This window comes from Hermetia illucens, chromosome 2 (assembly GCF_905115235.1).
Source record: "Hermetia illucens chromosome 2, iHerIll2.2.curated.20191125, whole genome shotgun sequence".
In the NCBI taxonomy this organism is placed as follows: domain Eukaryota; kingdom Metazoa; phylum Arthropoda; class Insecta; order Diptera; family Stratiomyidae; genus Hermetia; species Hermetia illucens.
In genome coordinates, this window is record NC_051850.1 from 88217878 (window position 1) to 88230640 (window position 12763).

Consider the following 12763-nt stretch of genomic DNA (forward strand, 5'->3'; position numbering starts at 1 on the left):
CTGTTGTCACCGACCACTGTATTAATGAAAATTGCTCACGGAAGAATGAACGTGCTTCATAATCGATGTGGCCACCCGGTTGGGCCGCAACACCGTTAAAAACAGCAAGAAAAAATCCAAAATTACTGCCTTCTGCTGAACGATATGAGTGGCAAACTATACATGAAGATACAAAAAGCGGCCATCCTCCAACTTGTGCTATAGTCTGAAGACTCCTGTCCGGTGACAGTTTGGAGTAGGGTCTTCCAAATCCTGCCCCCCCCCCTTTCATTTAAAATTTATAAGATTTGGACGACATGTTTGCGATAACGGGAATGAAGCAATGCAGATTCGGGCTTTTGGATGTTGACTTCAGCTCACCCTAGGGTTGGCCGCCCCTCGGTCCGATTAGACGAGAAGAGGTTGCGTTGGCTTTATATATTATATATATATATATATATTATATATTTATATAACTATATACATATATATCTATAAAAAGCACTGAGTGTAAAGAGCTAACTACGCAGTAAGTTACATACGGAAAAATCTCATACCAATCAAATCCACACAGATAGCGAAGTCCAATGAAGTTACAATCACACGAGTATACTTTAATTAGAAATGTATGAAATCTTCCCCCTTTCTTTTAAATTCTTACCGGCTTCCTGACAGAATTAATCAATTTTCTAAAAACATGTACTCACCTTTGAAACTTTTGATGTCTTTAATAAAATACTGTTTCATTTTTATTCTTGGGCTATTCACAGGTTCACTCCCCATTTGCTGAATCCTCATGAATAGACAAAAAGCCGCAGGAATGTCACAGGACGACATCCTGAATACCATCAACAGTAAAGCAACGAAGTAAGGCTGCAAAAACAATAGGGGCAGCATCAAAACCGCTTGATTTCCTTTCGTCTCGGAGAATATTTAATGAAATATGGAGCAAGAGCAACTTTGGCTTTTTACTACGCCATTCTTCTAAAAAGCCGGAGGCCATTTCGAGTTTATGCTAAAGAGGAAGCACGGGCAAGCATGTAACCAAAAGAACAACTGGCAAAGGATTATCAAAGTTTCGGAATTGTTTGTGCGTTATTTGTGCGTTCGTGCGTGTGCTCGGTCGAAACTGTGCGGCGTGTGTGGAAGTGACTTCTCGAATTGAGTGCTTCAAGTATTCTGAGTGAAAATAATAAAAATGTGGAAAAGTTTCTCAGGAAACAGTTTCATAATGATGTGAATATATGCAAAGTCAAGTGCATGCAAATTCGTCTTCGGCCTCATATTATTTTTCTCCTTCCAACCACACGACAACCATTTAGAGAAAGCTTTTCATCCCAAGGTCGCTAATCCAATGCCCGGTCACTTCTAATGAGGACATCGAGTAAGACATGTCAGGTACAAAGGACTTGGAGAAATTGTTTAGAAGGTGCTTTCAAGGGGTTACCGATATGCACAATACTTCTTTTAATTACTCCCAACATATAACAGAAAACCCTACACATTGGATAACAGTGGCAATGGCATAATAGAAATTAATGAAAGTCCTCCCCTTTCATGTTCAAATAAAGAGTTCGAGTTCAATTTCACGCCACACATTTGAATTTCAATTTTGGCCTAAATTACATTACATTAAAGGGTCCACACAGGCGTCAATTTTTTTCGAAAAATGTTTTGGCAAATTTCAGATAAATTTGAACATATTTACTTTCTTGCCAACGTGTTATCCCAACATATAAATATATGCACATGCCATCTTTCTAAACACACAAGCGGTAACTCGGATCCACACACATGCAAATCTTCTCAGGAGTTTTTATGCGAGTCATGAAAATCATTGCCTTCCATAAGTGATTATCATTTCTTATGCCCTTCACTTACCCGCCGGAGCATTTAACCTTAGCTTTTACTTTGTCGGTCGTTGAATAAATTAGACCTCCAGTCCTTGGCCCACACACAAAAACACATGCTTGCCATTTGGTCGATATACAAAAATACCAAATATTTCATTTGAATCCTTCTCGTTGCCTTCTTGTAGCTGGATCCTGACTCCTAAAAACTTTCGAGAAAGGCGATAAGATTTGTCAGGCTCCAAAAGCGGAGACACTGAAGTTTTAAGATCTACGACTCGCAAAATATGTTAAAGAGACGCCAACGGGTACTACTGGGAGAACTAACACCCCCAAATCTTAAACCTTCGCCAGGATAACAACAATCACTGGAACGTGTTTGCATTCCAAAACGACCGGGCTTCGGCGTAAAGTTGAAGACATTTGCTTAGATACTTTGCGTACTCGGGACACGTACACACATCGGATACGTTGTTTTTATCGCTGCCTCCATCCCCATCGTAGTGCTAGTCCTGCTTGCAGGCAGGATTTCCCGAAATGAGCTTAGAAAGGACTTGGCTGAGAGAGCCGCGGAACCCCGGCCCTACTCCAGCGACATCACTTTGTATATTTTATGCAAGCGTTTTCGTCCTCTCACTCATCGGACCAGTACAAGCGAAAATAGGTAAGTAATCACTCAGGTGTTTTAATGCTGTTGGTGTATCACTTTTCATCAACTTATATGCTTTGGATGTAATTTCGTTTCAGTCGAATGTGCTGCAGCTCAGACTCAAACTTTTGTTAAAGTTGAGTATGGGAAGGAGACGCAGCCAATGTTTAACTAATATTCTTCGAAAGGATTATTTAGTTAAGAATGCATTGAACAATAAAATTTGATAATTTGAGATTGCGGACTGTTTTCTAACGTTCCACTAATTACGGCCCTTACGATATTGATGCCAGAACTTTTGCGATTAATCCAACTTTCAAATGCCTTCAGTTTAAGAAATAGTTCCTTATGTTAATACATAATGTATTTGCAATGGTGTCTTCCCTAATTAAAGGAGCTGCTAATTTTAATCAACTGCATTTTAAGGTTTTATGTAAAACAGAACCTTATTAAAATCGGTTTACTGACTGTCTGTCTGTCCGTCATACACATTTTTCTCGAAGCAGGTTGTAGCGATTCACAGCAAAATTTGGTGGAAAGGTGGGACCTGTGAACGCTCACGCCTACAGTGAGTTACATAATTAGACATTGACTTTTGCATGTATGCAAAAAGCGGTTGTAATTATTTTTTTCACCAATATAGTCATGTGGGATATCAAATGAAAGGACTCGGCTGGTACTTTCTGAAACTGGTCTTAGTATTGACATCTGTGGGCTGTGCGATGGGTTGAAAGCGATCACTTTTTTAACGGACTTATTCTCAGAATCTACCCACCCGAAAAATCTGAAAAAAATCAAGAGGCTTTCACTATATGGTGCCTAGGCTCCAAAATAAACTCCATACCAATACCGATTCAAATAAAGTTAATAATGGTATATTAATATAATTTTTAAGGTTTTGTTTGCAAAACAAAACCTTATTAAAATCGATTCAATGTCTGTTTGTCTTCCTTTTTTTGTGAGGAGGTGGAAACCTTCAAAAGACACTGGTCTGGACAGACCAGCGTATGGAATTTTTACCCAATAAAACCACCCCCGACTCCCTCCCTGCTCCGTGGAACCAGCGTAAGGTATTTCATCATGGAGTAGAGTCAGCTCACTCTAACTTAGCCGTCTTTCATCTCTACGCGGAGCACCTGACCGCACTTTTCTCCTCTCCTCTACCTTTCGCAGTTTGGTTTGGATAGTGCGATCATGGAGTTGATCGCAGCCCAATTATCTTGTTGTGCTAGCATTTTCGGCACCAGATTTTCTGGTACCCACACCTATCTTAGAGCCTCATCTAGACACCTCCTTTCTTCCACAAATCTCGGACAGTGGAAGAGAACATGCTCTGGGTCCTCTGGGACTCCATCGCAATTTGGATTGGCGATATCCTCCATGTCCCGTGAGATACTGCGTGAGATTATAATTAATCTCACCGTGTAGTCTCTCCAACCAATACTTTTTGGCAGCAATGAGCCTGTGAGTCCAACGACCCTTTCCTTAGCGTTCCCACCGCTCTTGCCATCTATTTATGGATCTCTCCCTCTTTTTCTTCCGCGATGAGCAAGAGATTGGCTTCGCATTGTTTATGTTCGCCATCTCATCTGCAAGATGTCAATCCGCGTCATTCCAGAGATGACGAATGCTGCACCATCTGAAACAGTAATGAAGGCAGAGAATACCCTCAGGGCTGTCCTCCTGTAGACCGAACTCAGTTTGGTAGCATTCCCTGATATCCGCAACGTTCCCCTCCAAACTGGGGTTGCATAGAGCACGATCGAGGTCACCAGCCTGGCTATAAGCAACCTAGAGGTATGCCGTGGCCCTCCGACGTTCGGCATTACCTTTGCCAGAACCATACTTGCACTTGATGATTTGTCACAAACATACTGCACATGTTGCTTGTAGCTGAGCTTCCTGTCTATCACTACCTCCCAGTAATTTCTCTTCCGGCGCTTACTGATGTGGGACCGCTTCTATTTTTCCTCCGCCAGTGTCAGACCAGAGCTCTCTAGCCAAATTTTAACAGCGCCGATTGCCTCACTTTAGTATATCTCATCATCTCGAGATGCTTTGCCACAACAACCAGCGCTGTGTCGCCAGCATAACCCACAACTGTGGCTTCGCTCGGAAGGGGAAGACTAAGTACATCGTTGTACATGATGTTCCGCAGTAGTGGGTCCAATATGGAGCCCTGCATCGGTGTCATACCAGAGCCTCCTTTCAGTTAAATAACTATCGACGATAGCAGCGAGAGAGGCGGGAACCTTCGCCAGAGATTCCAATATTAGATTCCAATTCCGTATTAGATTCCAATTGGCAATTCCAATTCACATCCAGAGTTATTACCACGCAATATTTGCTGGTACTACTCTTTCCGTGAATTGCATCTTCGGCCAAGCCAGTAACCAATTTGATGGCATCAACGGTTGATCTGGCTTTACGGAAGCCATACTGCCGATCTGAAAGGCTGCATTGGCTCTCAACAACTGAGAGTAATCTATTATAGATTACCCGCTCTAACATTTTCCATCTCTGGTCACTGGCGGAATTGCCGTCACATTCAGGGATGGTTGAAATATATCGGTGCTCTCTTCTTGCTGGAGGAATAACCCCTGGATGATTTTCAGTAAGAGGGTGGGACATGTGATCTGCGGAGATGAACGGCCTCTGAATCGTCCTGTCACGATTCTGTAGGCACCCCCCCCCCCCCCGCCCGGGTTTACGTTCGCTCCTGAGCAGAGCTCCTTAAAGCATTTCCTTTTGCTTCGCTGGATGGCGAGCTAGAGAGTTTTGTGGACTGCCTTATAGGTGCGCTCTTTTTGCCCCTGATCGACTCTACCTACCGCCCTCTGAGCCGCTTTTCTGGCTCGGTGGCAGGCTGATCGAAGACCAGCCAGTTCTCCATTCCACCAGTAGTTTGGTCTTCTACTGGCGAATGAGCACCTCCTAGGCATGGACGCGTCACATGTTTCGGCGATGCATTGGACCACATGGACGGCTCTTTCCGTAGAGGGGCCTGCTTTAGCAGGTTAATCTAACCTCTTTGAAAGTCTGTTCATCCAAAGTTTTTGGAGACCAGCCTGAAATCTTTTTCGGTTTCGAGCATGATGGGTCTTTGCCCGTTGGCTGGATACATGTCTCAAAGAAAATCGCCTGGTGATCGCTGTGGGTGTAGCGTTCGCTGACGCACTAGGACATACCACGCGGCAACGCAGGGCTGACAAAGGTCAACTCTACAACCGAACCTGACCCCCCTTTCTGAAAGGTGTTCACAGCACCTTCGTTGATTCTCTGCTACCCCACTCAAGGACCCAAGCGTTGAAATCACCAGCAATCACCTTCGGATTTCGTCCCGTTGCGTCGAGAACAAGATTATCAAACATTTCCTCGAGTTCAGACAGTGTCAGACTTGGTGGTTGACGGTTTTTGTACGACTCACTTATGATGGCGATTTCCATCTTAGATTCGAACGTGGTCTGCTCAAATAAATCCTGAGCGACCCGCCAATGATTGAGGTTTATTTGAATAAACCTCATTTTCTCATTGCAATGAGCGCCTGCCTAAATTCCAGACATTTACTACTTCCGGCAATATGCCGGTTACCCTGTCCCTCTTTCACCTCGCAGAATAAGCATTTGAGGTCCCTGTTACACTCCTTTGCAATATGGCCCTTCTCCCCACATCTTCTGCATCGATCAGATCGATCAATGCTGCTGGTGCATACCTTCGCAAAGTGCCCAAACATGAGGCATTTGATGCAACTCTTTAGTGAAGTCTGTTCTCTTAAACGGCAGACAACCCATCCAATCCAAACACTTCCGGCCGCCACCAACTTCTGCGCTGCCTCCGCTGGTACTCGTATTGTGACTGTTTGAGTACCGCCATAGGCTTTTGGTAAATTCACAACAGACTCCTCAGCCAGTTATTCCAACTTGAATTGCTCCTTCAGAGCAGTACAAATTTCTCCTTTCGATGTCACTTTATCGAGATCCTTACGTTGTATGTAGACCTCATGTGAGTTTTTCACCTGAGTGCGAAAGCCATCAGTTTTGCCATGCTGGATCTTTTCAGCTCGAACATGAGATTCCCTTTCTGGGTTCTTCGGATTCGTTTCACATTTCCGCTCAGATCTTTTAGGTCGGGATCTACTTTGACCTTTCTGAGTATCTCCGCGTAGGATAGATTGCCCTTACTGGAGATAACAATCGCATCTGGACCGGTTCACAGTTTTGCTTTTCCTTTCGCTTTTTCGCTCGTAACCTTAGTCCATTCATCGTTTCCGTTTGTCTTGGGCTTTGCAACACTGATCGACTTTCTTACATTCATTGTACGCTGTCCTCCTTCAGAGCTATTAGTGCAGGTTTTCAGAGTTTCCTGTCCGCCTTTTTTTCTCTTAGGCGCTTGCTGATTATTTAAAGGATCCCCCTCTTTTTTACGTACTCGTTTATTTCGCCGTGTTTCGATGATAATACGGTTAGGTGTCACTTGGGTCGCTTGTGACACTGTTGGAGTAGCGGGGTCCGGCGTATCCTTAGTATTCTTTTCCTCCATCTGCGATCTATTATAGAGGACTCTAATGGCCCTCACCATATTCTTTATGGCTTGGTGCACGTTGTGCTTGTCCTTGATGAACTCGGACAGCGAAACTATTTTTGCCCCAATCTGGATAAAGGGTATTTTTTCCGGATCGGGACTCTGCTCCCCATAAGCGCTGACAGGATTACTCCTTTTATACGCTGCTTCACTTTTGAATGAATCCCTTTCTTGTTCCTGGTGCACTTCACGCTGTCGCGCATCTTGAAAATATGCGGTGGGTTCATCTTTGATTGGTCTTGTGGAAGGCGATGAGCTTGGACACATCTGACTCAACAGTAGAGTACCATCTGATTGAACAAAAACCATATGGACAAGGAAATTTAGCCTCTAATGTCAAAATTACAATGGGGTTTTAGGACACCGTTCAAATTACCGTGAACCAGGTGAGGTTTATCAAAAACCGAAGTACCGCAAAAGTTCATCTGCAATACGTCGTGACCTTGTGCCAGAGGAACTTTTTGGGAAGGGTAAGTTGCTCTACGGGGATCCGAAAAATAAAGTTGTAAATGTTGCAGGTATGTCCGAATCGCTTGGTATTTATGTGGGTGTTCATCAAAGCGTACCCTCTCGTTACTCCTTCTTGTTCTTGTCATGAACACTGTCTCACGAGACATCCAACACCGAGCGTCCCACACACTGTTTCATGCAGATGATGTTTGCCCAGCGCAATTTCTCCGGAAGCGGAATGAATGCCATATGCAACACGGTCTCCTATTAATCTTGAATTGAAGCTCTTAGCCAACAGTGAACTGCACTATGAAATAATTTCCCAAATCAGAGGGAAAAATTACAAATCCAACCTATATCAGTCGAAATTGCCGCCGAATGGGATGAATACTAGAAAAGAAGGAGAAAGGAGGGGCGTAACCCGACTTTTGTGATGCCATACATAAAAGTAAAGGGCGCGGCCTAAATTCAAACATAGCATATGTATATAATTTAAAACTGGGACTGTCTGTATTAATCCAATAGAAATACTCATACTCATAAAATATTGATTTCAGTGCCCACCGAACATAATTGGCATTCCGTGATAAATTAGATATCTGCCCATATACGAAACTGCATACACCCTTTACTTTGCAGTTTGTGGCTTTCAGGAAAATTGAAAATCAGCGCTGCTGAGTTATTTGAATGCTGATTCAGTAAAGAGTTTTATCATATTAAGCTCCAAACGGACGGATAATGCTGAAAATGTAGATCGTCACGTACCCAAGCACTGGACCACCACGCTTTCAAGTAGCAAATCAAGGTAAACTATGTCCTTGATGGAGCTTCGTCATTCGCTGTGACATATGCATTCTACGTATTTTTAACAGTTTGAAGGGCAGGAAGGTAGGTGTCAGTGGCCACTCCGAGTAGCCTGAATAAGGGTAGTCCTGCACCGTTCTCATGCCACAAATTCTTAATAACATGAATACTGTGGGAAGGGCGTGTCGAGCAAAATCCAGCCTGCTCAGATCTCCAGAGCCAACCCGTTGCATTTAGGATGGAAAGCAGTTCTCCAAACCTGCAGCTAGAGATCTCTTTAATGTCCTCAAATAATGGTTTATCTAGTGTCCGTAGCGTGGCCCTATCTAGAGCTGGCCAATCACAAAGGAAGTATCTGAGGGCTTTTCCCTCCTTTTCGCAGCTCCGACAATGCGAATTTTAAAACATACCGAGTCTGGCAGCATAGGCTACTATCGGGTTTTGTTATAGGCAACCTCATCTGAAGTCTGCTAAGCAGCGCGGGTATATTCCATCCTAGACATCCGTCAGCGGGATACCGACTGCACCACCGAGGGATTGCTTAGAATAGTGCCTCATCTGAACAATTCTCCTGCCTATTCCTACCTCCGAGGATCCAGAGAAAGATTTTGAGCGTGCCGCTCAAATCAAGCTCGGCGTACGTGTAGGCAGTCCGTTGACAATATCCAGAATTCCTGACTTAAAATCTGACAGCCATGCACGCTTCAGCGTATTTAATGTGATTATCAAAGGGGAGGGGGTGCACGGGTCGAAAAGGGTCTTCTCATCGCTGCTCGTTTCGATACGGTATGTTTCGTCGCTCCGGCAGATTTTTGACGCTATTTGTTTAATATGCAATCAACGTTCATTCTGGGGCTTGTGAAAAGTTATTTTAACATCATTGAGGCTTTGGGGAAAGATACTTTCTATTGTTTTGATACAAGAAATGTCAATGAAAGTTCGTCAGTTTAACAAAGAGAGATTTTCGAGGAGTGGGGCTGTGATAGTTGTTTCTGCTATTTAAGGCATGGATTGAATTAAATTTTTAATTATTTATGATATATTTAGAGGATAGCGCCTGATGCGGGAAGATTTGCTGATTAATTTTTCTATATAACATATCCCTTTCACATAGAATAATTAAAAAACATTATTAAAGTAGTGGTACAGCGTGATGGGTTGAAGAGTCGCTACTCTACATATTTCTAAAGTATTGCAAATCGGAAATGCACTGCCAAAGTTTTAGATTGAAATTCGAAATAAGCGCAAAGGATAAGGTGTGCCCAGTGGATATGAAAACAACCAATTAGCCGGCACCAGTTGCCCCATTTGGTCCTTGAGGCAACTCAGGTCTACCTGTATCATGTAAAAATATAACTGTCCGGAAATAGGAATTCGACACAGTAAACGAGAAAGAACTCTGAAATATCTCATCAGTAAAAATCTATTGTCAAAAGGTTTAACGCGTTTTACTCGAAACCACATTGCTGGGGAAGCACTCACACGTCACACTCGTCGCAGTCGAAATAGGTGGATACTTCGATGAGAAAGCTTTTGTGTTCATCTTATAGCCACGTTTTCCCATTCGTACATACCTAAAAATTCAAAATATTCCTTGGTATCTCTATTTCCAAACTCTAACTCCGCCGTTCATATGAGTTCACTTTAGTTGACGATAATATCATACGCATTTTTGAATGCGGTAAATTCACGTAAAATACCCAAGTTTCTTTTTTTTTCTCAAACTTTTACTTATAAAATTAACAAAATTTTGTACTTCTACGATGAACATGTGATAAGGCGCTTTTATCAACTTTATTTGAGCAAATATCGGCTTGGGATGTATTTTCAGGCCTAGATTACATGTAAATGCATCTTTGTGAATTTTTCCAGATTTTTCGGTTGGATAAAGATGATGAGAAAATGCGGCCTGCTACATTTTTCGGGGCCTACATTTTAAACCCCTGCTTCCCTTTGTTTCGCCTAGTATAAAAAATAGGATCTGCTTCGAAAAATGCTAATCGCTTACTTCTATTTGATGCCTCAGATGACAGTATTCGGTGAAAAAGAAACTTTACACCCCATTTTCGCATGTATGGGGAGCTCCTTCTTAAACCCTGTGCGAAATAATGCCATCCATGGTATATGAAGGGATTCATAGATCACACAGCCTCCCAAATTTCGTACCAACTGATTTACCAGTTTCCGAAAAAATCGGGAGTGACAGATAGACAAACACACAGACAGACAATGAATCGATTCTAGTAAGGTTTTGTTTCACACAAAATGGCGTACGGACCATCGGAGCCATCGAGGCTCGCCGCTCACATCTTGCCACACAATAACCAGCAATTCAACAGCGGCATCGTAACACCCTGGCGTTGTAAACCCCGGAGTCGCCAAAGATGAAATGCATTCCCGATGATTGCTTTGATGCCGCCGAGGCGATCTACCTCGACAAGCTCGGTAAATTCATTGATGCTGTTTGCGCGCTTAAATCCGAGCTTCAAATTGCTGGTGAAGTGGCTGTGACAAGTGCTCTCGACTCTTCGGTACATCGTGCCCACATCCTTGCAGAGTCCCGCCTATGAAGCTACCGACGGGAAAGTACGCAGACTGGCATTTATTCTGGGACCTTTTCAAGTCGTTGATTACGGGCTCTGAGCTTTCCGCCGTGGAACGGTTTCACTACCTTCGCATCGGCGTTCGTGGTGACGTCGCCACGTCTATAAAAAAAATACCGTTCACCACCGAAAACTATAAGGTTTGGCTCGTTGAGCACTACAACAATCAACATACCCTCACCGATGCTGTTGTTTCGGGTCTTTACTCGATCGCCAGCGCAGCGCAAGAGTCGGCGATCGCGCTGCGCCGTCTTCGCCACAGTACAAACGAAGTATTCGAAACTCTCTCTCTCCTTGTCCACATGACAGTGCAACGGTTGTATGCGCGCACAAGTCGAGATTGGCAAAACATCACGTAGCACAATCACGACGCCTCCAACATATCAGGCGCAGAACAAGTTTTTGAAGACTCGGATCGAGCCATTGGAGTTCATTGAGCGACCGAAACTGACCATGGATGGACATTATTTTGAAGCGCAACTTTGGGGTGCGCCTTCTCGCGCACAATGCCCTTCGAGCTCCTGTAAAGTGACCCAATTGTGAGGAAGAGGACCATATCGCTTCCTGTCCAAAGTTCGTTAATTGTGGTTCCAAAAGGCAATCGGTTGACACTCTCGTCGCGATTGTATTTCACCTGTTTGGGTGGGCATATGGTAAGCGCCTAATGGATCAGGAAGACCTCTCGCATTTCGGAAGAACGACATCACTCCCTGTTACATACTTCAATCACCCATTGACTGGCCCAGTCAACTCCGAAGTGACTTATTCCTCGCTAGTTGATAGCGCTCCCCTATCGAGACCCCCTGTTTCAAAGCAGATTTTGAGCATCGCACCGCAACATACGAAGATTTTTCTCACCACCACTTGTGCCCCCGTATTTTCGAATCTTCCAGGGCAGCTTGTGTATCCTCGCCTCGACTTAGATTACGTGGTCGACCTCATCATCGGAGGGATGTCTTTCCTCGCTTCATATTGAGCGCAGCCACGCCCAGATTCCGCAGTCGTTGCTCAGGCGAGTAACTCAAAAATTATTATCAGTAGAAATGTGCTATATATGCCTCCTTCAGCTAACAATTTAATTTAGGATCCAAGATCAGACGTCTTGGTGATGAATAGTATCAGCTTCATTAGTTGGTGTTGTCGGATGTGGAAAAATAATGGTATCGAAAGATGTGACATAAATGTATTAAATGGTACTTTTCTATAATACCTAGGCAATGTGGTCAGCATTGCACACCCCATCCAGTTACGATATAAATCCCACTGCCAAGGTTTGAGCCTAGCGTTCTAATTACTGAGCTATTTTGGGTCACTTTGAAGGTCTAAGTTAACTGATTCCAGCCACCATTCTTAACGATTGCATATATGTTACTAGTTTTCTTTTAAACCCCCTTCACAATTTGATTTTACTTATTTACTCCTGCCAGACCCCACACCGGAATAAAAAAGGATCTGAAATTTCAATTTCATACCCTTTCGGAAAGGTAGGTTGTTTTCTCCGTTATTTGTGGAGATGAACGTTCTGATCGGCTTCGCTACTCACAATACTCTGCTCAGCTGAACCTGTCCGCCCATAAATGTCGCGGCATTCTCTTCCAATGTCGTGGACCATTTGAACGGACTTTTCTGTAAATTGCGGATGACGTCGCGTAATTTTCGACTTAGCAGTGGGGCTTTCCATTTAGTGGGTTATTTTGTACTTTGTATGATGTAGTGGACTGCATTCACCAAAGTTTCTACTTTGCTTTGGCGATTTTACGGAAATTTTAGCCTATTTCGAAGTGACGGCTGGTGGGGGGTTCTGATGGAAAGTACTGAAAATTAATTAAATAAGTACGAAAAATGAG

At 43.5% G+C, this 12763-nt stretch overlaps 1 protein-coding gene across 6 annotated transcripts in view; it reads left to right on the top strand.

The window, feature by feature from the left end:
* Window positions 1–12763, top strand: part of LOC119648666 (acid sphingomyelinase-like phosphodiesterase 3b) — a 594559-nt gene that overhangs the window by 87762 nt on the left and 494034 nt on the right. For 3 of the 6 annotated variants that reach the window (XM_038050452.1, XM_038050451.1, XM_038050453.1), the window contains exon 2: window positions 750–2493. In XM_038050452.1, coding sequence (XP_037906380.1) covers window positions 2367–2493 — 127 coding nt within the window. In that variant the 5' untranslated portion in view covers window positions 750–2366. The remainder of the gene's footprint in view (window positions 1–749; window positions 2494–12763) is intronic. The other 3 variants (XM_038050448.1, XM_038050449.1, XM_038050450.1) reach the window with 3 other exon arrangements.